This window comes from Poromitra crassiceps (assembly GCF_964638095.1).
Source record: "Poromitra crassiceps genome assembly, chromosome: 21".
Lineage (NCBI taxonomy): Eukaryota > Metazoa > Chordata > Actinopteri > Beryciformes > Melamphaidae > Poromitra > Poromitra crassiceps.
In genome coordinates, this window is record NC_139638.1 from 13,860,469 (window position 1) to 13,887,968 (window position 27,500).

The window sequence follows — 27,500 nt, forward strand, 5'->3', positions numbered from 1 at the left end:
TGTGTGTGTGTGTGTGTGTGTGTGTGTGTGTGTGTGCGTGCGTGTGTCAGCTGTGTGTGACTGTGCGTGTGTGTGTGTCAGCTGTGTGTGACTGTGCATGTGTGTGTGTGTGTGTGACTGTGTGTGTGTGCGTGCGTGTGACCATGTGCCAGTGGCAGGCTAGCTCTGGTGTTCAGACAGAAGGAGGAGGAGCAGAGCAGCCAGTGGATGGAAAAGGCTTTCATTGGCAGACAAGTAGACGACTGTGGTTGTTGTGATCAGCTGATCAGACACACATCAGATCAGACAATGCTGGCAACATGACACAATGGAGCAAACATCAGCAACACACATCTGGACCACAATGACACTGTGGGCTGTCAACGCTACAACGAAAAGTGGGATAAGTATCACTATGTTTTTAAGCATAAGGCCTAGTCCCTCCTGACTAACGTACTAGATGGTTGTTTGTTTGTTTGTTTGTTTGTTTACACTGCTGTTATAAATCAACCTGACCAATGAGCTTGAGCAAATCCTTGTTGACTTGAATGAACAGAAGTATTTGGCTCCATGCTCATGACTTCCTCCCATACCTCCCCTGGCACAGCAAAGCTGCCCTGCTGCCTCTGCACTATAGACAGTTTTAACTTGACAACAATAACAACCGTCACAACCCACCTGAATATCCGGTTTACTTCCTGTATACATAGCTGAGCACAGGCTGATATTCGGCTCATATTAAATGTTAACGTTAGGCCGTGTCTCCGACAGACACATTAACAAGGTAGCCTATTTCGGTCTTTATGTCTTGTAGTAGTTAGTAGTAGTAGTAGTTGTTGTTGTTGTTGTTGATAGTTGCCATAACAACCACCCCTGTCGGAAAGACGTGCACACGCTGGGTAGGAAGACTCAGGTAGGAGCCGGCTTTTAGACCTAGACGTGAAAATGGCACAGTGTAAAATGGGAAATGCGTGACGTTCGCCGGGCGCTAATGTGCTCAGTATGAGCGAGAAGCGCCCGGCTAGCGGGGTAAGGTCAGACAGACATACAGCAGTTACGCTTGCTAGCCTGCATGAAAGACGCCAGTGTGTTTATGTTTTTAATATAGTCATATATATGGTTTATAACGCTGCCACTAATCAGAGGCAGAGAGGGCCAGGGGTGGGTTATGCCTTCGCCATCATCCGAAAAAAATATCGCTTCCGGTTAGCTGCTGGTTGGTTGGCTAACTAGCGAATGTTAGCCGTTAGCTAACAACGCATTAACTAGACAAACACAGACATGCAGAGCTCCAAAAACAGAGCAATTTGTGATTTTGTTACTGTAGTTTCTGCAGAGTAACGTCCATGTACCTTTATGGTTTGCACAGGGTTGGTATTGCAAAGGGATCTGACGGATAGTGCAGTAACAGTCAGCAGCTATGATAGCAGAGCCACTGGGGGGAGGAAGTCGGGGGGAGGAAGTCCATATATGGTCCATCCGGTCATGGGGCACAGCGATTGGCTGGCTCAGATTCAAATCTGAGTCAGCCAATCGCGTTGTCCGGCGCTGTTTGGGACCCCATGTATAAAAGGCCACCGCTGACCGGGGTGGGTGGGGGGGAACCAGAGGGGAGAGGAGAGGAGAGGAGGAGAGAGGGGGAGAAGAGGGGGGGAGAGGAGGGGAGAACCAGAGGAGAGGGGGAGAAGAGGAGGGGAGAGGGGGAGAGGGGAGGGAGAGGGGGGAGGGGAGAGGGGGAGAGAAGAGGAGAGGGGGAGAAGAGGAGAGGGGGAGAGGAGAGGGAGAGGAGAGAGGGGGAGAAGAGGAGGGGAGAGGGGGAGAGGAGGAGTGGAGAGGGGGAGAGGAGAGGAGAGGAGGAGTGGAGAGGAGAGGAGGGGAGAGGGGGAGAGGAGAGGAGAGGAGAGGAGGAGAGAGGGGGAGAAGAGGGGGGAGAGGGGGGGAGAAGAGGAGAGAGGGGGAGAGGAGGAGGGGAGAGGGGGAGAGGAGAGGAGAGGAGGGGAGAGGGGGAGAGGAGAGGAGGAGAGAGGGGGAGAAGAGGGGGGAGAGGAGGAGAGAAGGGGGGAGAGAAGAGGAGAAGAGGAGAGGGGAGAAGAGGAGAGGGGAGAGGGGGAGAAGAGGAGGGGAGAGGGGGAGAGGAGAGGAGGGGAGAGGAGAGGAGGGGAGAGGGGGAGAGGAGAGGAGGAGGATGGGAGAGGAGAGGGGGAGAGGAGGGGAGAAGAGGAGAGGAGGGGAGAGGAGGATGGGAGAGGAGAGGGGGAGAAGAGGAGGGGAGAGAGGGAGAGGAGAGGAGGAGAGAAGAGGAGAGAGGGGAGAGGCCAGCAGTCAGCAGCTATGATAGCACGAGCCACTCGGGGGGAGGAAGTCCATATATGGTCCATCCGGTCATGGGGCACAGCGATTGGCTGGCTCAGATTCAAATCTGAGTCAGCCAATCGCGTTGTCCTGCGCTGTTTGGGACTGTGTATAAAAGGCCACCGCTGACCGGGGTGGGTGGGGGGAACCAGAGGGGAGGGGAGGAGGGGAGAGGAGGGGAGAACCAGAGGAGAGGGGGAGAGAAGAGGAGGGGAGAGGAGAGGGGGAGAGGGGAGAGGGGGAGAAGAGGGGGGGAGAGGAGAGGAGAAGAGGAGAGGGGGAGAAGAGGGGGGGAGAGGAGAGGAGAGAGGGGGAGAAGAGGAGAGGAGAAGTGGAGAGGAGGAGAGGACAGGAGGGGAGAGGGAGAGGAGGGGAGAAGAAGAGAGGAGAGGAGAGGGGGAGAAGAGGAGGGGAGAGAGGGAGAGGAGAGGAGGAGAGGAGGGGAGAAGAGGAGAGCGGGGGAGAGGGGAGGAGGGGAGATTCAAGATTCAAGATTCAAGATTCAAGATTTATTAAGTGTCCCAAAAGGGCAAATTGGATTGCAGAAAGCGTAGTACGAAGTACATACATAAAAACAAATAAGACAAAAAAACACTGTAAAAACAGTCAAGAGCAGCAGTTTAAAGTGCAACACAATAGTTAAAGTGCAAATGACAACAGTAGCAACGATCTAAAGTGCACAGTAGAGATATAAAGTGCATAGTAGCAAAGTGCAGTTCGCTCACAGCAGCACATTTATATCACAAGAAAGAGCTACAATGTATCATTGTATTAAAGCACAAGAGAAAAAACCTCAGTCCAGACCAAAGGGCAGACAAAGTATATAATACAGATATACTGTACTGTACCCCTAAGAATAAATAAAGATAAAAGAATAAAAGGATCAAATAAATAAATAACAAAATAACAGCAACGGCAGATGGGGAGACATTACATTTGTACCCCAGCAGCGTTCAACGCTCTGATAGAGACAGGCACAAAGGAATTTCTGTACCTGTTCTTTTTAACTATGGGGGCACGAAGGCGGAGCCCGGAAGGAAGCAGCTCATATTGGAACCTCAGAGGGTGGGCATCATCTGATCGGATAGACTCAGCTTTTTTCAGCACCTGTTTATTACAGATCTGGTCCAGGCTTCTGAATTGGGTTCCGGCTATTTTTGAAGCCACCTTCACTATTCTCCCCAGGGAGTTCTTGTCTTTAGTACAAAGATTACCATACCAGCAGATTATGGAAAATGATATGACAGACTCCACAAAAGCACTATAGAACATTTTCATCAGAGTTTTATCAACCTGAAATTTGGCCAGCTTCCTAAGGCAGTAAAGGCGCTGCTGACCTTTCTTACACAGCATGTCGGTATTCAGATCAAACTTCAGCTTGCTGTCAATTACCGTACCCAGATATTTGTAGTCTGAGGTGGGAGGAGAGGGGGAGAGGAGAAGAGGAGAGGGGAGGAGAGGAGGAGAGAGGGGGAGAGGAGAGGAGAGAAGAGGAGGGGAGAGGGGGAGAGGAGAGGAGGAGAGAAGAGGAGAGAGGGGGAGAGGGGAGAAGAGGAGAGAAGAGGAGGGGAGAGGGGGAGAGGAGAGAAGAGGAGAGAGGGGGAGAGGGGAGAAGAGGAGAGAAGAGGAGGGGAGAGGGGGAGAGGAGAGGAGGAGAGCGCGGCCAGCGGCACCACCCCGCTGGGCAGTCACCCAGGCCAAGTGCCCCTCTGCTGGGCAGACACCCAGGGCAGCCACTCCCACCACCAGGCTGCCACCACCCGCCCTGCCCCTCACCCTGCCCGGGTCCCACACCCCCTCCAGAACCCCACGCACCAGGCGGACCCGGTGCATGGCGCGACGCAGTAAACAAACTCATGTTTCCCTCGTCACCAGTCATGCTGGACATCAGTACAAGTGTGAGATCCCTCTCATTCCCGCAAATATGTAATGTAGCCTATGTAAATACAGTGTTGTGTAGTGGACAGGTCCGCCCATAAGGGGGGGTAAAGGGGTAAGCTTCGAGGGGCGTCGCCACTAGGGGGGGCGCTGGAGCCAGGCAATTTTTTATTTATTTTTTTAACACTAAAATATATCTCCCATCCTGAAAATGCGGCAACTAAATTATTTTTTTTGCAAGGAGTCGAACAAATACACAAAACACAGCAGCAGTAACAAGGCATGCTTGGGCAGGAGTGCTCCTGTGGAAAATAGTGCCATTCTGATGTAATCCCCCATCCGACCAGTGCAGTGAGAAGCAGCAATGTGCCGCAAGGCATCTAGTCTGCCAGAAAGCCAAAAGAAGAAGAAGAACAAGGCAGGCTTGGGGCAGACCATTTTGCTTGGGGCAGCAGCAGCTAGAGGGACCATTTATGGTGTAACACACAACACAGACAGGTGATAGCAAACAAAACAAGACCGGCGATGGCAAAATGCCAGGAGCAAAACAAAAGTCAGGATGCCAAAATCACAAGGCAAAACAAAAAGCGGGAGCAGGCAAAGGCTTTAGACCCAAATAATAATCTGTTAACAAAGTTTTTTCAGCCAGCTCCGAAAGCTGCAGCGTTGATATGAGTAAAGCGCGTGCGGGGGAGGGGGGGGGCATAGTGGCTGGACCCTTCCAGGGGCACTGCCATCTCTCTGGGCGGCCCTGGTAGTGGAAGCGATCATCTTGCTCTATAATGACCAGAATGGGTGTTGTTCAAACTGAACATTTATTTCTTCAACATGCTGCAGCAGAAAGGGCCATAAATAGCCGACACTATTTTCATAGTTAAGCTATGAAGTAGCCTACTTCCCCCCGCAGCATCGTGACATTGAATGAAAGTATAGGCTATAATGGCTCGTTTGAGATGACTTCTGGCTCGCCTGGGAAGCAAGTGAGAGCAGCCGAGTGCAGTCAGCCAATTAGAGGCAGAGAGGGGCGGGTCATGCCTTCGCCTAGCCTTCACCATCATGGGAAAAAAAAGATTGCGTCCCGAAGCTAGCCTGAGAGGCTAATAAAGGCTACATGTTACAGGGTAAGCTGACTATCAGTATGTTATTGCACGCATATCGTGCATTCCTTTATAACTGGGAACTGGTAATCTTACCGGTTCAAAGTTCATGAGCTGGGACGTGACGTCACTAGAGCTGGTATTTCCCATTCCAAACTCGTAGGAGTCTCAGCAGCCCCGACCTAAAAAAATCCAAGATGGCTGCTCCGCGCAACAGCAGTAGTTATAATCATATAAATGCTATTTAGCACTTCTGTCTTGTTTGTGTCTCGTTAAATCAGCTGTACACACAGCACGGCCTACTTCTATCTGTGTGGACATGAGGCTGCAGTGTTTGTATGCGCAAAATGCCACTAAATGTTATATCAACTGTTATTGCTAACAATGGCTAGCCTGGCTAGCGAGTGGATCTGACCAGTGAACAGTGGACTTCCCAGCTCAACTTTTCTGCAAATGGAACGCTAACAAAACGGATGTGACGTCATTTAGCCTCCACCTCCCAGTTCTTTTGCGATAAAGGAACGCACGAATAGGCCTATCTTTACATTTAAACGTTTACACAGTAAAAATAAAAAATAGAAATAGAAGTAGGCTACCGGTATGTCAGTGTTTTCCCCTGAATAGCTGAGAAAGTGGACACTGTCAATAGTTCGCACTGTGAAGCTGATACAATTCAGGTGGTGGTAATGCAACATTTAAGGATGCCAACCGCCATAAAACACAGAAGAAGAAGCTGAGAAAAAGGAAGTGCTGTGGGGTTGCAGCTGGTGAAAACCGTCTATACTTCTGCCAATTCATCATATCCACGATTCCAACTTTTTGTTGTTCAAATTTCATAAGATGTTTTTTTATGTACTTTTGCAAAGCACTTTCATTAGAGGAGGTAGCCAAGTGCCATTCAAATAAAGATGCATTTTAAACATTTTCTTTTTTTGCAGTTTAATATTTTCATAGGAAAGCACAGCATTAAACTCTTGACTGGTTGAAGAAAAATCTTTAGCATTTTGCAATTACTTTTCCAGGTATGGAAACTAGAGCTAGATCGATTCATTGGTCAGCTGATTAATGGCATTTTACAGATTTTTTTGTTAATGGACCAATGCCAGGCCGATTAACAAAAAATGCCTGCATCTCGTAACTGGGACTAACAAAAGAGATGCTGCTTCTGTGTGCACTACACTAAGATCTGATAAGATTTCTGCTTTTAGATGTAGTTATTTATTTATTTTTACAGGATGTGTATGAAACCTATGAATAGTCATACATTCTGTTATTGTGTTATTTATTAATGGAATTACCGGCAGGCATAGTGAAAATAAATTTTTCCCCTTTTTGCTGGGGACCCCCTGGCTGGAACTAGCCTGGGTAAACCCAGCCTTCAACGTGACGTCACAGGCTATGCCTGTAGCGTACGTTTCTTTGTGACTGATAGCACATAGAGGTCACGTGGAGGCTGGGTTTACCCAGGAACCCCCTCAAAGACCCCTGGGGGTCCCCAGACACCACTTTGAGAACCACTGGCTTAGAATAGACCCAGTTCATACAACAACAATAACCGTAATGACATCTTCTCCGTCTTTATTGTGCTTCAGGACCCATGGATGGTCTGGCACACACAGCATAAATAAATGAATGGTAAAATGGTAAATGGCCTGCATTTATATAGCGCTTTTATCCAAAGCGCTTTACAATCAGTAGATAGTCTACATTCACCCATTCATACACCGATGGCGGCAGGCTGCCACGCAGGGTGCCTAGACACCATCGGGAGCAAGGAGGGTTAAGTGTCTTGCCCAAGGACACAACGACGGCAGCTGGGAGGGAGCGGGGATCGAACCGCCAACCCTTGCGTCATTGGCCGACCCGCTCTACCTCCTGAGCTAAAGCCGCCCCCATGAAGCAATACAGTTATAGTACAGAGCAGTAGAGAAAAGAAAACAGGGATGGGAGAAACCACATGGTCATAAGGACTGACAGCAAACATGGTTCTTCCCCAGAAATGCTGGTCAATGCAAATGTGTTTTGACAACCAATGCAACAACCACTTCCTGTGTGAAGAGAGGAACCACATAGTTCCACACACACAGTGCAACTCCTGATTAGAAGAGTACATGGATTGACCAATAACATGTACAACTTCAACATGAACATCTACAGTAATGATCATATTATACAAGTTATGAAATACTCAAATATCAAGTCTGTGTCACTCACTGTTGTCGACACAATGTTCTGTTAAAGCCCAAAGTTGTCAGAACAAAACTCCTTGAGCGCGCAGGTTTTGAGAGATTGTAAACATTGACTTCCTCTTTTCATGCTGCGTTCAGCTGGCAGCACTGAAGAATATTCACTGAATCTACTAACATGGTGTAAAGTCATATTTTGAAAATGCAAGAGTAACGTGAATCAGGTTTCAGAATTACCGAATAAGTAATTCACACCGCACACATATATCACTTACATCTCTTGGATTACTGTGGCACGCTTACCACCTGATGGACCCGTTCATATGGGGACGTAAACACATTTACTAATTCATCATTTGTGTGGATCAAGTACAAATAGACTTACTTAACTGCCTCCCACACGCACACACACACGGAGATGCTACAATCATGTCTCTCAGCTGAGCAGAAGCACTATGAAATAATAGACTACATTCAGCTAACGTAATCTAGAGCTAAAAATGTACGATTCACCTACCAAAATCACATTCTTCTTGCGGCGAGCACACAGGGAGAAAACCAAAATGCATGTTAGCTCCACATTGATTTAGTAAGAGCGTAGTAGTCGTAGACGCTGCAGTCAGTGTGCAGCATTGTGCAATACTAGTTATGTGTGAACCCCGCTGAAAGATCGCCTCTGATCATTTCCGCTTTCTTTGACTGACGAATATGACAACAACACTCTGCAGCTGCTTTAGCAGCCAATGAAGTGAAATATGGTTGATAAAGGGCGGTAGTCTGTTCAGAGCATCTTCACCACACAAGAAAACAACATCACTCAGGGCTGACACATTTAAACCTGATCTATCTATCGTAGTCAACTATGACAGGCAGTCATCATCAACGACAATAAAACAGAAGTCACTTTCAGTGGAATGTTATTTGACATAATACATCATAATTGGCGGTACACCGAATTGAAGTTGTGTTGAAAACAACAATGCAGCTTTGTTGTTCTGTTCCAATGTAACGGCCGGGGGGTTAACATTACGTTAGCTAACGTTAGCTCGCGAGCTAACGTTGGTGACTGAGTTTACCTTCCGTTGATGTCAACGGGGAGCGTCTGGTCCTCCCCCACGACGGAATCCATCCTTATTGTGTGTCCTTTTCAACGCAATATACCGTTTTACCAGCTAGCTTCGAGAAAAATGTCAAAAAAGCGGGATACAATTCAAAATAATCCAGGCTACCGCCATCATGGTATGGTCAACGTCACCAGTGTGATCTGCGCGTGTGCAGTGCACGTTAGAAACTGCTGCTGCCTTCAAGTGCTCTTGCAAATATTTGCCATTACGAATTGATCGATCCGATAAATAGGTACGTATGACGATATACATAATAACATCTAACAAAACTACGTTTGTTAGCTCCTCTACCTTGATATTATTTACAAACAAAGTGTGATGAGTCATACTGACGTCTTTCACTGTTGGGATTAAGAGTTTACGAAGAGCACGGGAAGGCAGCACGAAACTGAGAAGTTGTTTGGCCTTGAAGTGGGCGTACCTTGGAGCATCTTGAAATGGGCGTACCTTGAAGTCCGATTGTCATCTTTTCCATCCCTCTTTATTATTTATTCTGAGGAAGAAGTGCAAGTCTAATAGCAATAGCGCCCTCTAGCGACAATTAGAAAGCCTAGCTAGCTGCACAGTCACTCGCCCACTAGTCTCGCTAGCCAGCCTCTCTTCCTGACAGAAAGGAAGAGAGGCTGGCTAGCGAGACTACTCGCCCACCAACATAAAACATCCACACAGGACCCAGGACACAGCAGATGACACCTGTTAGAATATGCCTACATGCTATACTGAATAGGCCTATAGTATGAATGTTGTTGCAGTTATGTAGAAGGAGTTGTTGCAGTTAATTTTGTAGTTTATCCCATTCCAAATACAACTAGAGACAGTAGACTACAATGTAGCCTGACTACTAGGCCTACAGACAACAACACTGACATCAAGTGGTGTAGTCTTTCAACAAGCTCAACTGCAAGAAGATAGACTGCAAAATACAGCACACACAGTTTATATGCCCACTTATTATTGTCCACTTATTGTTGTACTTGAGTAGGATTTGCCAGTAGGCTACTCTTTCCACCAGGATGTTAGTCCCCAGTAGGCTACTCTTTCCACCAGGATGTTAGTCCCCATGGAAGCCATTTCATTGTAATGAGACCTTGTTTAACTTGACCTCACTGACCTATTGTGACCTCTAGGATAATCACAGCCTCACGAAACTTACCACAAACTAGACCTAGGACATTCAGCTGTGTATGGCTTTCCTAGGGTTATTCTATAAATATTATAGGCTAAATACATAATTGTATTGTATTGTATAAATTACAGAATGAATGGGGACATATACAAATTATGAGGGGGCAAGAGCTGACTTTAGATCAGTGGCAAATTTCCCACATTCCTCATCATACTGTACTTTGTCTTGTCTAGGGCCAAGTCTGCATTTCCACTTTCCATTCCTCCATTCCCTTTAAACATTCCATTCCCAACCTTTAATGTAGCCTATAGTTATATATAATTTATTATATATATATATATATATATATATATATATATATATATATATATATATATATATATATATATATATATATATATATATATATATATATATATATATATATATATATATATATAATAAATAGGGTTAGGGTTAGGGTTAGGGTTAGGGTTAGGGTTAACCCTAGTTACCCTAACCCTAACCCTAACCCTAACCCTATATATATATATATATATATATATATATATATATATATATATATATATATATATATATATATATAGTTAACGACTTTTGTCTTAGCTGTCAGATTTGTTAAAAGGTGATCCCCTTTCCAATAAAACACACAATAGCATCCTTCCTTCTGGGTTTGTTTTTTCTTGCAGTCAGATGCCCACAGTACACAATGACACTGCTAATGTACTGGAGTGCAATAGTGTGTTTATAGTATTTATAACATTGCATGGATACTGGATACTGGATGTATTGCAGATATCCGTAAGTAAATTCTTCTTTGACAACAAGAACATTAGATATCTACGTCATTCTTCCCAGGACAAATTACATGGGGGGTCATTGTTTATTTTTCAGATCCCCACCCAACCATTTTTGTAGCATTCACAATCTAAATTAATTGACACAAACCCCCATTTTCATTTGGTTTTGACTTCAGAAACATATTTTGAATCTATTTCTGACACGTAAACCTCTGACCTCACCTGGGAAGACTGTGTGATGGAAAATAAATGATATTATTCAGTAGGCTATAAGTGAAGTACCTTTTCCACTGAAACCTGCTCTGACATGAGACTGATGTATCAGGGATTTGTTCTCAGCATCCTTTCCCAGGGGTCTGTGTTTATGTGGGAGAGCAACTGACAGCATTGTTCTCAACAGCCATCTGTGAACTGGATGAAGGTTGAATTCTCCAGAGGACTGAATAATGGAAAGTTACAGGTTCCGTAGGTGGGGGAGACTCTTGTTTAAATGCTGAGAGCGCTCTGACTAGGCACTCACTCTGAATTTCCACTGAAGTGAGACTGTAGACTGATGTTATGCTGACTTTGAATAAATCCTCCAGCTAATACAATAACTACAGTTACACATAACTATTGGTAATTACTGTGTAATTACATTTGGTGTTCATGTGTAATTACAAATAGTTCATTATGTAGCTAGGGTACCTGTAAAATAAAGGGTTACCCAAAATCAGTATCTAGCCTGAACAATAGGTGGCGCTATAGACTTAATCCATCACGTGAACCACCAGAAAACCGGAGAATAAGAAATTGAGGAAGTCGACAAACAACAAAACTTAGAGCTGTTGTTGGTGATGGATGAAACAGAGTTTGATGATATTTTAGATGACTGGTTTATCGAGTCGCTGAAAATGTGAGTCATTTAACGTGTGATTGTTAAGATGCTGTGTTTAAATAAGACAGTTTTTAGATAATCCCGTTGGCAGAGGGAACGTGAAGCAAGCCAAGACACATAGGTGCATGCACGTTCTTTTGCACGGAGGAAAAAAAAAAATGCGCTAAAAAATCTACATACAGTAGGAAATAAAAAATAAGGTACATATTGGTAAACTCACTGTTGAGTACCACAGACTCACTATAGGTCCATAGGACAGGGGATTGGACTGATTTAATCATAGATCATGTAGATTTAGGGGGAGTGTGCACTACTGCATAATTCAGTCAGATATGATTTCACCAATGAAAGATCATCATATTCGTCATTAGTACAGTAGTTTCACCAATGAAAGAGAATAATATTCGTCATTTATGGCATTACTTTGTATAATGTAGTGTGTATGTGATTATGTAGGCTATAGCACCTAAAATTAATATGAGCTTAGCAAAGGTTTTATGTAAGGAAGTCCTACAAAATGGAAAAGTAACTTGTATTGAACTTGTGAAACTTGTATTGAACAGTGAAGGCTGTGGAGTGTCTAACACTGGTCCCATTCCTCCAGATACAAGGATCTTCATGTCTATCAACTGGATCATCCCACCAGGGTTATAGAATGGACATCAGGCAAAAGTGGGTGATTTGAATGCTAAATTAATAATGTATAATGAATAATAACCAGAGTATGAAATGAACACCTGTAAATGCTTCTGTTTTTCTGCTCAGCCGCCAGTCACTTAACCATGATGCCACCAGCCGTCGCCATTCTTTTCTGAAAATATTTGTGTGTGTGTATATTTATATCCAGTGTGGTGTTTATATGTGTTTATATGTGTTTATATGTGTGTTTGCTGTGACTTTTGGAAAGTATCAGCAACTTTGACAGCCTCTGTTGTCTTTACAGCCGTCTGTGTCGCAGGCTGCTTTTCGACTAAAAATGAAATTTTAGAGCTGAATTTGCCTCGGAAGCTGTTTGCAGATGAAAATAAGGTAATACATAACAAATCAGCAGTCTAACCATTTGGTTTGTCTAGTTGTAAACATGACATCACTTAGAGCCTCTCTTGTGTGATGCATTCAGGGTCTCTGTGCAGAGCGGGATTTCAAAGTCGTTCACGGTGGTTTCATAGATGGGCCGGTTCACTGCCTCAGACACATCCCAGGAACAAGGTAATAAAAGATAACTGCACACTGGTTGCTTAGTTGTTGTTGACTTTAGTTTATTGCTGGAACGGTTAATTCATTAATCAATTTGTCAATCAACAGAAAATTAATCCCTGTAAAAAATACCAAACATTTGCTGGGTGCAGCGTCACAAATACTAAAAACTGCTCCTTTTCTCTGTTCTATTATGGAAGTTGGAAACCCTCATTAGTGTTTTGCTTGCACCTGTGTTTACGCTGCCTTTTCGACACAAAATGGCCCCTGTGAAAAGTGTCTATTGTATTGTTAAGTGAGCATCTGTTAAATAAAAACAAATGTAAAAAAAACACATTTAGTTCTTATTTCAGACCAATCAGATTAAGGTAGCTTCAGTTTGAGCTGAGTGCTGAAACAAGTGATAAATCCATTTCAACCAACTTTTTGTCCGAGGTGTAATGTTTCCCTCATGAATATTTGAATCTGATTTTATTGTAAAGTATTTGCACATTTAAAACAAACAACATTATGATTTTGTTTCCTTGTTTGTCAGGTGTGTCGTCACCAATGACGGCCTCAGCTCCAAACTGCAGGTGTGGGACCTGGGAGGAGACGATAGCGGTAAGTTAACACTTAATGCCGACCTTACACCAAAAGGCTTTTCAAGCAATTCCACTGTCGCAGGCAAATTTCCAATGTCCAAATGAAATCATGAGAATTTTGCTGGACTTGTTGCTCGCTCCCGTCATCTCGATCGTGTGGAATAAAGCGGTCTCAACTCTTCTTCTCCTCATCTTGATGTTCCGACAAATTCAAACATGTTTGTTTAATATTATCGTAAGTCTTTAATCTTGGTTCATCCAAATAGTTTAGTTCAATGACGTGAAAATTGTCAACAACCAATAGTTGCACTCTCTCCAGCACCAAAACAGGACACAAATAAATGCAGTTACTGTTACTGCATCGTTTACCTTCAGTCAAGTTATCTGTTGCCTATGTCTAGTGTCTTTTCAAAATAAACACACTTCTGTGTTCATGGGAAATAACAAAATAAAAGCAATACCTGTATAACAAATGCATTAAACTAGCCTACACATGTGAACCGGTTCATTTACAGTCGCTAGTCAAAAGCCCACTTCTTTTCACTTTCGGTCAACTGTTGATGTCATGCAGCTGAAGTGTAGTTTGATTCTGATTGGTCCTGTGCTGTGGTTTGTTGTCCAATGACAGATGTGATCAGAAGAACAGGAGGTGTGGAGGGGCGGAGTGTGTCGGAGCGAGGCAGCAGGGTTGCAGCTGGTCTCTCCTCAGATCCTCATGTCCTGCACGGAGCTCGGACCAGCGACGTCCAGCTGACTGACCTGACGTCAGGTCAGAGCGTGTATAAACTAGGTGAGCTGTCCAAGCTGCACAGTCTCACCTGCTTTAAAGATGAAACCGGACGGACAAACGCGTCTTTATTCGTCACAAACACCACACAGCATGCACACACATGTTCGGTGGAACAACACACACAAACATGCTATGGTGGTGCTGTGAAATCTGTCCTCCGCATTTGACCCATCCTGGCTCGTCCTCCATGGTTCAGGCCAGGAGCGGTGGGCAGCTGCAGTGAAGCGTCCGGGGACTGTTCTTCTCCCAACCCTCGCTGGTCAGCCGACAATCTTCTTGCATGTTTTTAGTGAGGTTCTTAGAGACCCCAGGGGAGCACGGGGATGCAAACTCCACAGAAAGGCTCTTTTCACGAGAGAGCCCACCTGGGCACTAGGCACCGAAGGCATGGGGGGACACACCCCCAGTGCCAACAGCGACCCAGGTGGGAATCAAACCCAGGAGCTTGTTGCTGTAAGGCGACAGCACTACACTGCGCCACCGTGCAGGGAGAGCATGAATCATTTCCCCTGCCCAGGTTTTTTGTTTTGCCTCTTGCTATTTCATAATAAGCAGCTGTATCAGTTCTGTGTCTCTCTGTTTACTTTGTCCCAACAGAAACGGACACTGCAGAGCTGCTGAGCTCCTTACACTTTGTGAGTGACAGTGTGTTCCTGGCTTGTTGCTGCAGTGGGAACATCTACACGGTGGACAGTCGGACGTGCGCCGCTCCTCGGCCCTCCCCTCTTCCGCCTGCAGTAGCAGGGTGTGGGGACGGTGTGCTCTGGTGTGCGGATGCTTCTGTGGACCGGTCCCGGCCAGACCCGGCCGGCTGCAAGGTGGCGCGGCTCTCCTCCTCTGGGGAGGTGCTGGTTTCGGACCTGAGGAAGCCAGGCGGCACCGTGTGTCGGGCTCAGCTGGACATCCAGACAGATCACTGCAGTCAGGATGACATTGCAGTGTCGTGGGCACCGGCGCTGGACGACTGCATCGCTGTGTCAGGTCCATGAAACTCTGTTTCTTTTTGCATTTTCACCTTTATTAGACAGATCAAAGTGGAGAGATAGACAGGAACGATTGGGTGGAGACGGCAGAACATGCAACATTTTTGTGCACCCCCCTCCCCCAAATTATGCAGTTGGCGGAGTTAGACTCAGACCTAGGGGTGAAGTTACTCTTTAAATAGGTTATGTATATTTGAAAATATGGAGAACTAGCTAACAAGCTGAACAAGGCATTTTTTCATTTCATTGCGAGTGAAAAAAAATCAGTGTTTTCAATTTCCCAACTTTCTCTGGCAGGTTTCAGCGGAATGGTGCAGATCTACATCACGTCTGCTTGGAGGGCAGAGCTGACGGAAGCCCAGCCGCTGTTTGAGCATCAAGGTCACGTTGTTTCCTCACAACACGCCACCGGGCCGCCGGTCCACGTCTCCTCCCACGTCTGGCATCCTGAGCGGCCCCGGACGCTGCTGTCTGCTGCCACAGACGGCTCCGTCCACGTGTGGGACTGGGTCCACCCAACAGCCTGCTCACTGACAGTCCACCACTGAGATCAGGATCAGACTGTAACACAGCTCACTGACAGTCCACCACTGAGCTCAGGATCAGACTGTAACACAGGACGGCTGTGATGTGGAGCCTCGTGTCGGGTCATGATGAATGAGATGAGCAAGTGTTTGCCCACGGTCAACGGGGCTCCGCCTGCTTCGCCAGAGCAGTGATTTTGCTTTCTTGCTTTTTTTTTTTACTTACTGGCAACAGTTTTTACATATACACATAAAGTAACTTTCGTAAATGAAGTCAGATTTTTGAACACACTAGACAGCTAAATGATACATTACATGTATGCTTTTAGACTTACAGTTCTACATACAGTAGGATGCACTTTGTCAGATGGCCTCGAGGGCAAAATGTGCTTGTTATTGGGTCTTCAAGCCTGAATAAATGGTTCAAAAGCAATAGTCTACACACAAATTTAAAGTATTTATTGAACAAATGGACATTGAACATTGAAGAAATGGTAGACAGATGAAGGATGTATGCTGTTCAGAGTTTCATGACTTATTTGGCAGATATTTTTCAAACAGATTTTAATTATAAAGACAATAGAAAATCTTTGCCCCAAGTCATAATGTAAAAATGTGAGGTATTCTTAGCTCATTTTAATGTCTACAACGGATTTACAAAAAGAAAAGATAATTTTCACATAATGTCATAATTCCTTTAAAACACAACTTATAATAGCACAGAGTCCTGGTACAGTACATGGTTGATTATCATAGAGAACAAACAAAAAGAAAGAAAAATTACAGAAAATAAAAAAATAAAACACAAACATTGCAATAAATTTGTTCTCTGGAGCCCCAAATTTACACATGAAATAAAAAAAAGATCTATAATTTCCAAGACCAGTTGGGCAAACTGATATATAAAGATGATGTCGGCAACCACGTTTACAACATTAAATAACATTAAATTATCAAGAGGGGATCCACTGTATACACCGCAAGGCTTGCACAATTATACACATTTGTGTTCAACTACAACAAAGAAAAGTATCTTTTTCAATTTAAACTATTTCCACTAGTTGTGTTTTTAATGATATTACATACAGCTGTGGGGCGCTTTGTACACTGAAAAGAACACTTTTTTTTAAATACTTCAAACCCTGTGATTTATAATGGATACAAAAAGAGAAATGTTTTTTCTTTTTAATAGTCATCTCTAAAATATATTCCCTTAGAATAAGCATCTCTGTAAATTGCAGTAGAGAACAAAATAGGTTTGAATAAAGAGCAGCTGTCTGACTATTCAGGAACTATGTAAGGTATTTCTGGATGGGATATTACCATAATAGTGCATTATGGAAGCTATGGCAATATATGATATATATGGCAATATTATATATATATACCGTAAATTTCGGACTATAAGCCGCGGCTTTTTCCCCGTTTTTTGGCCCTGCGGCTTATATAACGGTGCGGCTTATCTATGGATTTTTTCTGAAAAAGAAAAAAAAAAAAAAACGGAATTCTCTCTTCTTTAGCACTCTTTCTAACTATAAATCCACTTCTGTTTTAATTTCCTCTCTTGCCCTCTTTTCACCACACCGCGGACACTGTGTGCACTGTAAAAAAAAACACAGGTGGTGTTGTGTTATGCTGTTTTGTTGAAATGTTAATAAATGGGAGCTTCCTCAAACAGCCATCTCTTTCCCGACAATCCCCTCTGTGCATGAACCCTTACATATGGTAATTAAACATTAAAACACAATTAAAAAAAAAAAAAAAAAAAAAACATTAAAACACCTGCGGCTTATAGTCCGGTGCGGCTTATATATGTAACAAACAGGCAATTTTGCTGCTGCGGCTTATACTCCGGTGCGGCTTATAGTGCGGAAATTACGGTATATATAATATATGATGCCTATACAGATTTTGTAAGCATCTGAGCAAGCATGCACTATAAGCATCGAAGTGTTGGCAGAGTGGTGTCATTACAGCATTAGGTTAGCACCTCAGATTCTTTTCTTAGCACCATGCATGAGAGAGAGGGATGAAAAGGTTGACTCCTGGACCCTCTCTCTCCTGTGGCTCAGTTGTCCTCTTGGGAATGCCTGCACCTGAAGCTGGGTAAACACAAAGGTTTACAAGGGAGGGGAAGAAGGGAGCTCACTTACCCTCCATATCTAGGCCTGATTTCACGCTCCACAGTTGCAGGGAAATCAATCAAACACTGATGAGAAGTGGAGCTTCATTATAATTGAAAGGCACAGATAGTTTGCCCAGATCTCTCATCTCCAGAACCACAGATATACTCCCTGATCACCAGTGGCATCCAGTCATTTTAGAGACAGGGAGCGACATATTTTTGTGAGAGGATGAAGTATAGTAACAAGTGTCATTAGGTTTGTGGTTGATGCTTTAGGAGTTGACTGCATGCCACTGGTTTGGTTTCCCCCACATTAGGGAGGAGTTTAGTAAGTAGAGACGTGACTTCTGCCTCTGGACAAATTCACATGGGCAAGACTGAGAGGAGATGAGCACCAAAGGCGAATAAAACGGCACCCCTGAAAAAGCCTTCAAAATAAGTTTAGAATATAAAAGTATCTTCTCATTTTCTATTGCACTTGAAGATGATTTCTTTACATAAGATATACATGTATAAAAGTTAAGGAATAAGCATATATATGTACATTTAATTGATCCCAATGACTCTCTTCTCTTCTGACAGAATGGTTTTCCTGGTATATAAAGTACACACAGTATACAGACAGTATACAGTACAAACAATAAGTTACTAGAATGTCCGCTGATTGGTTAATTGGCAATATTGACTTGGCCTTGGTCTCTCTTCACTTAGCATTGTTCTAGAGAGATTTGTGTGGCATGGGGCCTTTGCGTACATGGCGTGGTGTGGGGGGAAATCCTTCTTGAAGAAGCTATTGCCATGTTGAGAAGCTATTAGTGCAAGAACTCCCCCGCTCCTCCTCGGCCCCCCGGCCCCCCGTGCCTCCTCCCTCTGTGTCTGCAGTCCAATGGGAGGTTGGCAGAGTGAGGCAGGGGTGTTTCGGGGAGGCTTCTTCCCTCTCGGACAGTGCTTGAGGGGTGGGTAGGAGGGGACTGCTCCGTTCTCCACACCTGTATGGAGGTGTCATCCGGGAGTGGTCCCTTCACACTCATTCGACTCACACAGCAGCCCTCACAGCAAGCATACTGGGCCAACCTCCAGGTGGTAATGTGAGCCAGGAGCAGTCTTCGGGAGGTTGTAGATGTCGACCACAGGGAGCAGGGTGGGGTCCAGGGAGTGGAACACAAAATGGGTCTGGTGCCATCGGCCATCTTTCATCTGAAACGCAAGCACACAAGAAGTTTCAATAGTCCAAGACACGATAGCCATAAATAGGTCAACCCCCAAGATACGATGCCACTCAACAAAATTGGATAAAGTGTTGATGTAAACATGTTGCTCCTACCCAGCAGGAGTCCTCCAAGACTTGTGGCTCAAGTTCTCCTCCCACCTCGATCATCTCCCCACTCCACGCCTTGAAGCTCACAGCCCCCTGGTTGGGCGGCTGGTCTTCAGCTGAGCTCCACACTGGGACGTTCAGGCAGTGGATGGTGATGTGCTGCACTGCTTCTGAGCTTAGTAGGTGCAGGAAGTTCATCTGGACACGGCCAACGCTGATTTCTGGCTGCTCAAATAGCCAGAAGATGGCGCTGGTTAACAAGACTGTTCTGTGCTCAAAAGTGTATTAATTTACTATTCTCAGAGTTTTACAATGATGTGGGCACTGATCTCACTGGAGTTGTTATTGTGGCTGAGATACCTTGGATACTGTGATTGGTTTCAGGCAAGTCTGTCCACCTCCAGTAAAGTTGCAGGAGACTTCTATTGTATCTGAAGAGCAGCCCAGGTTGGGGTCAATCCAATAAGTGCCTGAGAAAGAGATGAGTAAATCAACGTTGTCATCAGTCTATAGACAGTTTTAACTTGACAACAATAACAACCGTCACAACCCACCTGAATATCCGGTTTACTTCCTGTATACATAGCTGAGTGCAGGCTGATATTCGGCTCATATTAAATGTTAACGTTAGGCCGTGTCTCCGACAGACACATTAACAAGGTAGCCTATTTCGGTCTTTATGTATTGTAGTAGTTAGTAGTAGCAGTTGTTGTTGTTGATAGTTGCCATAACAACCACCCCTGTCGGAAAGACGTGCACACGCTGGGTAGGAAGCGTTGTTGTCCCGGAGGCGATATTGTTTTTCGGATGATGGCGAAGGCATACAGCAGTTACGCTTGCTAGCCTGCATGAAAGACGCCAGTGTGTTTATGTTTTTAATATAGTCATATCTATGGTTTATAACGCTGCCACTAATCAGAGGCAGAGAGGGCCAGGGGCGGGTTATGCCTTCGCCATCATCCGAAAAAAATATCGCTTCCAGTAAGCTAGCTAGCTAGCTAATGTTAGCTGCTGGTTGGTTGGCTAACTAGCGAATGTTAGCCGTTAGCTAACGTTAACACGTTAACTAGACAAACACAGACATGCAGAGCTCCAAAAACAGCAATTCGTGATTTTGTTACTGTAGTTTCTGCAGAGTAACGTCGGATAGTGCAGTAACAGTCAGCAGCTATGATAGCGCAGCCAATCGGGGGGAGGAAGTCCATATATGGTCCATCCGGTCATGGGGCACAGGACATTACGTCATCACAGGATAACGCGATTGGCTGAGATCTGTTCAAATCTGAGCCAGCCAATCACGTTGTCCTGCGCTGTTTGGGGTGTATAAAAGGCGACCGCTGACCGGGGGGAGAGGAGAAGAGGAGGGAAGAGGGGGAGAGGAGGGTGGGGGGAACCGGAGAGGAGAGGGGGAGAGGGAGAGAAGAGGAGAAGAGGGGGGAGAGGAGAGAGGGGGGAGAGGAGGGTGGGGGGAACCAGACAGGAGAGAGGGGGAGAGGAGAGGAGAAGAGAAGAGGGGGAGAGGGGAGAGGAGAGGGGGAGAGAAGAGGGGAGGAGAAGAGGGGGGAGAGGAGAGAGGGGAGAGGAGAAGAGGAAGGGGGAGAGGAGAGGAGAAGAGGAAGGGGGAGGGGGGCAGAGGAGAGGAGGGGGAGGGGCACCCAGGCCAGCCACCCCAACCTCCAGGCTGCCACCACCCAGGCTAAGTGCCCCTCTGCTGGGCAGACACTTCCACCACCAGGCTGCCACCACCCGCCCTGCCCCTCACCCTGCCCGGGTCCCACATCCCCAGCTGAGACCCCCCTCCAGAACCCCGCGCACCAGGCGGACCCGGTGCATGGCGCGACGCAGTAAACAAACTCATGTTTCCCTCGTCACCAGTCATGCTGGACATCAGTACAAGTGTGAGATCCCTCTCATTCCCGCAAATATGTAACATAGCCTACGTAAATACAGTGTTGCGTAGTGGACAGGTCTGCCCATAAGGGGGGGTAAAGGGGTAAGCTTCAAGGGGCGTCGCCACTAGGGGGGGCGCTGGAGCCATGCAAAAAAAAAAAAAAAAAAAATTGCAAGGAGTCGAACAAATACACAAAACACAGCAGCAGTAACAAGGCATGCATGGGCAGGAGTGCTCCTGTGGAAAATAGTGCCATTCTGATGTAATCCCCCATCCGACCAGTGCAGTGAGAAGCAGCAATGTGCCGAAAGGCATCTAGTCTGCCAGAAAGCGAAAAGAAGAAGAATAACAACAAGGCAGGCTTGGGGTGGGCCATTTTGCTTGGGGCAGCAGCAGCTAGAGGGACCATTTATGGTGTAACACACAACACAGACAGGTGATACAAAACAAGACCGGCGATGGCAAAATGCCAGGAGCAAAACAAAAGTCAGGATGCCAAAATCGCAAGGCAAAAAAAAGCGGGAGCAGCCAAGGGCTTTAGACCCAAATAATAATCTGTTAACAAACTTTTTTCAGTCAGCTCTGAAAGCTGCAGGGTTGATATGAGTACTAAAGTGCGTGTGTGGGGGGGGGGGGGGGCATAGTCGCTGGACCCTTCCAGGGGCACTGCCATCTCTCTGGGCGGCCCTGGTAGTGGAAGCGATCATCTTGCTCTATAATGACCAGAATGGGTGTTCAAACTGAACATTTATTTCTTCAACATGCTGCAGCAGAAAGGGAGATAAACAGTGGATACTATTTTCGTAGTTAAGCTATGAAGTAGCCTACTTCCCTGCGCAGCATCGTGACATTGAATGAAAGTATAGGCTATAATTAGGCTCGTTTGAGATGACTTAGCAGCCGAGTGCAGTCAGCCAATTAGAAGCAGAGAGGGGCGGGTCATGCCTTCGCCATCATGGGAAAAAAAGATCTCGTCCCGGAGCTAGCCTGAGAGGCTAATAAAAACTACATGTTACAGAGTAAGCTGACTATCAGTACGTTATTGCACACATAGGCCTATCTTTACATTTAAGCGTTTACATAGCAAAAATAAAAAAATAGAAATAGAAGTAGGCTATGTCAGTGTTTTCCCCTGAATAGCTGAGAAAGTGGACACTGTCAATAGTTAGCACTGTGAAGCTGATACAATTCAGGTGGTGGTAATGCAACATTTAAGGATGCCAACCGCCATAAAACACAGAAGAAGAAGCTGAGAAAAAGGAAGTGCTGTGGGGTTGCAGCTGGTGAAAACCGTCTATATAAACATAAAAGCTCTCTCTCTCTCCCTCTCCCTTTCACACACACACACACACACACACCATCGTTCATCTTCTGTTCACAGCTGTGCAGGTCCCTGCAGATGCGGGCAGGGTTGTCCCGAGTGCCCAGCGGGTTCTTCAGGCTCTGGATCAGGTTACTGAGGTAGTGGAGGGTCTTAAAGATCTCTGCGCCCTGGTCCAGCATTGGCAGGTCCATCACTGGCCTATTCTGGAGATGAGTTTGTACAGTTTGCAGACACTAGTTAGACAGACATTCATCAATTGATTAGAAACCTGAAGAATAGAGAAATGTTAAAATCAGACTCCACTGACCTCAGTCCTGAGTGGGGTGTGTGAATCCATAAACAAATGAAGACCATCCTCTCTCTGCACCAAAATAACAAAACAAATGCAGATATTGAGATATTCAGCTGTTATACTGTAATATCTTGTTTAGTAACGTTAGGGTTGTGTTACAACCCAGGTTTTACGAGTAAGGTCTCACATATGCTACTCAGCTGCTTGGCAGTGTTGTCTGAATACTTAAAACGTTTTAAACCACCCAAGTCACATCTTGGAGTCACATCTCCATTCTAAAAGCATATTCAACCTGTTACCATGCGAAAGCAATGGACAGCAAGGCTGAATACTGCAAATGTTAGGGTTGTGCTACAACCCAGGTTTTACGAGTAAGAACAAGAGTTCTCACCACAGCTGCTCCACCCAAGTCACATCTTGGCCATCCTGGCAGGTGATTGGTGCTCAGCCCATGACGTGAGATAGCCAGATAGCCCAGCTCTGGTTCGCACACGACAGAGGACCAGCCCACCTTGACTGGTGAGGAGTGTCTCAGGTGAGCCGCACCTGATGCATGGCATCCGTCTTTCCGGAAGGAAAATATATGTCCCTGGAAATATGTGCAGCTAAACAAGGACTGGGAGTTGGGAGGGGGCTCGGGCCAAGGGATGTTCAACTTGGCGACTGCCCTGGCCAACACCTCCATAAACTCCTTACTTCCATGCAAATGGTCCCAGAGGAGATGCCTTCTCCACTTTCCTCCTTGCCCATGTCACTGGCGCCAACTTCCATTCCATTGTATTGATCCTCCTCGTCTGGCACATATGCGTGTGTGCTCTCCTGGGCGGCCCCCTCTGCTGGACATGGAAGGCAACAAGTTCTTCATGTTGAGACGACTGCTCAGCCGTCCCCGAGGGAGGGAGGGTTGGGGCGTTTGAGTCCGGCCAGCAGCAAGCAGGCTCGGGTTGAGCAGTGCTGCAGCCTGCAGGTGGCGCTAGCATGAGCCAAGATAGAGGCATGATAGTGGAGGGTAGCAGGTGGGAGGGTTGCGCACTGGAAACAATAGGCGGGGTCGACTAGCACCAACTCTGTGTGCTCGTCACCCAGACAAACAAGCGCATATCTCATGGCTGTCATTGTTGGCCAGAGCAGTGGGCACATTTATTCTTGTGGTCCGACATTTTCTTATGTCTCTGTTTAAGGCTAATTGCCACAAGGTCTGTAATTGAAGGCGTGGCTTGCTAGCAGGCCCGCTCGACCCAGGTATAGTGAAGCTATGAGGCTAGCAGCCATGAGGTCTAAACACAGGAGGATGGCTAGGTGACTAGCAAGTCTGCCCGACTCAGTTGTAGAGGGGGACGAGAGGCAGCCGGAGATTTTTCATCAGTTTAAATGAAGTTCAGCAAGTTGAAGAAGATTATGAAGTCGTTAGCAAATAGCTAGCAAAACACTTTAAGGGGTCAGACGGTGGTTCATGCTCGATTCAAACAACGGGCTGAATACAGCGAGAATGGAGATGGTGGAGGTGTGGTGGCTCAGCTTTATAGAATGGAGATGGTGGAGGTCAGCTTTATATACTGGGCGCGTCACGGGCTGAGCACCAATCACCTGCCAAGATGCGACTTGGGTGCTTTACAAAATGTTATAGTATTTTAGCAGTAACACTGCTAACACAGTAACACTGCTAAACACAGTATTTGAGCAGTAACACTGCCGAGCAGCTGAGTCGCATGTGTGAGAATTTGAGTTTGAAATGAAGTAAAACTACCATCAAACTTTGCAAACAGGCAGCAAGCTCGGGCTTGGACAGCTGAAGCCTATACGGAAGTGATAAAAGCTGCATCCCTTGAATGGCCACTTGAGGCTGTCGTTCCCGTTCACCCGCATATTAAAATGGATTCAACATGTTTACATCCTTGTTCAAAGAACAGTTTTGGTCTGGGGCATCCGGATAGTGTAGCGGTAGATTCCCTGCCTACTAAGACGAGGGTCGCAGGTTCGCGCCCCCCGTGTTACCTCCGGCTTGGTTGGGCGTCCATACAGGCACGATTGGCTGTGTGTGCGGGTGGGAAGCCGGATTAGGGGTATCTTGGTCGCTGCACTAGCGCCTCCTCTGGTCGGCCGGGACGCCTGGTCGAGGTGGAAGGGAACCGGTGGGAATAGCGTGATCCTCCCACGTGCTACATCCTGCCTGTGAAGCTCCCCGCTATCAGGTGAAAAGAAGCGGCTGGCAACTGCGTATGTATTGGAGGAAGCATGGTGCTAGTCTACGGCTCTCCCAGATCGGTAGAGGGTGGAGCAGCGACCGGGGCAGCAGGGGGGGAAATTGGCCAAGAACAATTGGTGAGAAAATGGGGAGTAAATCAGAAGGGGGAAAAAACTGTTTTGGTTTATATAGCTAATGTCACCTTTCATGACAGCTGTACGGAGGTGAATTTTTATATAACTCAACCATTAAGAATAAAATAGAGACAGAAAAGACTATATATTTTATATAACTCAACCATTTAGAATAAAATAGAGACAGAAAAGACGTGTTTGTCCAGTGATCCAGTGTCCAGCTTGTCGATCATGGACCAATAGCAGGCGGAGCTGTGGCTCTGTGGGGAAGCCCTGATCTGGCATCATCAGGCTGCGCAGCCAAACTAGACGAGTCCACAAACCAGTGGGTGACGTCACAGTGACTCCGTCCATATTTTTTAGACAGTCTATGTTTGCAAACGACATCATGCCTTTGAAGAAAATAGATGCAATAAAAACAGAAAACATAAAATGTCTTACAAATGAGGCAGGGACAGCTGGAGGACCCTATAAAGAGAAGAGGGGAAAATCTAATTCAGTGGTGGAATGACGCAACTGTTAAATATGACATGTTTGTTTCACATTTGGCTAAGTCTATAAAAACAGGAAACTTACAGGTGGTCCAGGGGGCCCACGAGGTCCAGGAGACCCCTGATAAAGAATAAAAGCATAACTGTTAGATTGAGCTATGTGTTATCAATCAAGTTTTTATAGTAAAATTCTAATTACAGTACTTGTTGCAGCAATAAAAAGGAGAATATTGCAAACATACCATTGGTCCTTGCATCCCCTGTTTAAAGAAAAAGAAAGGAGAAATATTTTCAGCCTGGATAGAGCCATTAACCCTACGTTTGACATGTTTCAGAGTCAACGATGTGAACAAAGTGTAAAAAAGTGTAGAGACTCACAGTCTCTCCGCGGTTGCCTTGCTCTCCTCTAGGACCCTGCAAAGAGATGTGTGCTGTGTTAACTCATTGAAGAAGGAAAGCAGACGATGAGAAATGTAAACGATCATCTCAATGTGTTGAATACGTACTGCGCTTCCGTTGGGACCGATAATCCCCATGGGACCGACTCCTCCTCCTCTGCCCTGAAGAAGAGAAGCAACGAGGGAATAAGCATGGAATAGAGCAGTGTTTCTCTAACTTTTTCAGACCAAGGACCACTTAAACCAATGAAAAAAACTCGGGGACCACCTAACTCCCAAAACATCCCCAAAAACAATAGGCCTACTACTTCAACTGTAAATTACAAATTACATGCTAATTAAATGACAAATAGCAGTACAATTAATCTATTTTTTGGCTTCCCACAATTATGAAAACAAGATAACCGATATAAAATATATATATATGTAATTTATTTTAGTTAGTCCATTTAGCTTTTTTTTTTTTTACATTTATTTCTCCTGTTCAGTTCAAATATATTCAAAGTTCAAAGAAAGTTTTTTCAAGTTCAATAAATGCACAATGTTGCCAAAGTCAAATAGGCTATCTTTTGCCATCTTGAAGTTGCATTCAGTGATGTTTTTTGTGTTCAAATAAGTGTTAAATGGCTCTATACTATATTCTGACAGCAATCACTGAAATAGAGTGTTTGGTGAGTAACTTGGAACTCCCAACCACCCGCTGTACTCTGTCTCTCTCCTGTAGCCCTGCAGGCAGAGTGGACGTATCTCCGCAACCATAAGTCGTAGAGAGTCAAGGGTGATGGCGTTGGATTCGGGGGGAAAAATACATATAGTCCTTTAGAGGCATCGTGATCTGACCTTGAGTTTCCCAGAAAATGTAAACATTTCTCTGATTGGAAAGTGGGAGGTAAAAAAAAAGGAAAAAAATATAAATCTACTTGCGGACCACTAGGGGGCACCCGCGGACTACCAGTGGTCCGCGGGCGTCCCCTAGCCCCCTACATTTCATTGGTCTAGTCTAGATCATTCATGTACTTGCCATTGTACCCTGTGGCCCCTTTGGCCCCAGTATGCCCTTTGGCCCGAAGTCTCCTGTGGGCCCCTGAAAACAATAGTGATAAATATTCATATCCACTCATCTTACACTCCACACATTATCTCTCATCCCACCGTCTCATCTCAAAGCATCTCTTTGTCTCATTACGGAACATTTGACTCCACTAACATAACTGTTTCCACATTGTCTCTAACTGTCCTGATGGCTGGCTTTGGTTTCTGTGTGGTTAATCTAATACTTTTGGATATAAAATGTTGTCACTTCATAATTTTATCCAAGAAGAAGAAGAAGAAGAATTTTGCCAATTCTTGAGCTATGGCCAAAAACGTCTTTTGTGAGGTCACAGTGACCTTGACCTTGGACCACCAAATTGTAATCAGTCCTTGAGTCTCCTTCAGTCCCATCAATCCTCGAGTCCAAGTGGACATTTGTGCCAGATGTAATGAAATTCCCTCCAGGCGTTCATGATATATCGCATTCATGAGAATGGGATGGATGTGAGGTCACAGTGACCTTGAAATTTGATCTTTGAGCACCAAAATATAATCAGATCATCCTTGAGTCCAAGTGGATGTTTGAGCCAACTTTGAAGAAATTCCCTCAAGGTGGTCCTGAGATACCGTGTTAACGAGCATTGAACGGACAATCATGAGGTCACAGTGACCTTGATCTTTGAGCACCAAAATCTAATCAGTTCATCCTTGAGTCCAAGTGGATGTTTGGGCCAAATTTGAAGAAATTCCCTCAAGACATTCCTCAGATATCACGTTAATGAGCATGGGACAGACGGACGGGACGGATGGACG

The 27,500-nt window shown here is 45.5% G+C and overlaps 3 protein-coding genes across 3 annotated transcripts in view; 1 reads left to right on the plus strand and 2 right to left on the minus strand.

Annotated features, from left to right (window-relative positions):
• cdk5rap2 (CDK5 regulatory subunit associated protein 2) overlaps positions 1–8,702 on the minus strand; it is a 55,159-nt gene extending 46,457 nt beyond the window's left edge. The window contains exon 1 of the mRNA XM_083657570.1: positions 8,569–8,702. Coding sequence (XP_083513696.1) covers positions 8,569–8,621 — 53 coding nt within the window. The 5' untranslated portion in view covers positions 8,622–8,702. The remainder of the gene's footprint in view (positions 1–8,568) is intronic.
• A 2,640-nt stretch (positions 8,703–11,342) lies between these two features.
• Positions 11,343–15,918, plus strand: wdr73 (WD repeat domain 73). The gene is made up of 8 exons (XM_083657446.1): positions 11,343–11,437; positions 12,024–12,091; positions 12,363–12,448; positions 12,540–12,628; positions 13,152–13,219; positions 13,829–13,990; positions 14,588–14,971; positions 15,271–15,918. The coding sequence occupies exons 1-8, from the start codon at positions 11,379–11,381 to the stop codon at positions 15,519–15,521; spliced, it is 1,167 nt and encodes a 388-aa protein (XP_083513572.1). The 5' UTR covers positions 11,343–11,378; the 3' UTR covers positions 15,522–15,918.
• Positions 15,919–18,540: 2,622 nt separating this feature from the next.
• The window catches only part of col27a1a (collagen, type XXVII, alpha 1a), a gene marked incomplete at its 5' end in the record, with an annotated part of 167,936 nt that continues 158,976 nt past the window's right edge, over positions 18,541–27,500 (minus strand). The window contains 11 exons of the mRNA XM_083657807.1: positions 18,541–18,819; positions 18,947–19,165; positions 19,301–19,410; positions 22,190–22,358; positions 22,463–22,516; positions 25,208–25,234; positions 25,343–25,378; positions 25,500–25,517; positions 25,636–25,671; positions 25,764–25,817; positions 26,677–26,739. Coding sequence (XP_083513933.1) covers positions 18,673–18,819; positions 18,947–19,165; positions 19,301–19,410; positions 22,190–22,358; positions 22,463–22,516; positions 25,208–25,234; positions 25,343–25,378; positions 25,500–25,517; positions 25,636–25,671; positions 25,764–25,817; positions 26,677–26,739 — 933 coding nt within the window. The 3' untranslated portion in view covers positions 18,541–18,672. The remainder of the gene's footprint in view (positions 18,820–18,946; positions 19,166–19,300; positions 19,411–22,189; positions 22,359–22,462; positions 22,517–25,207; positions 25,235–25,342; positions 25,379–25,499; positions 25,518–25,635; positions 25,672–25,763; positions 25,818–26,676; positions 26,740–27,500) is intronic.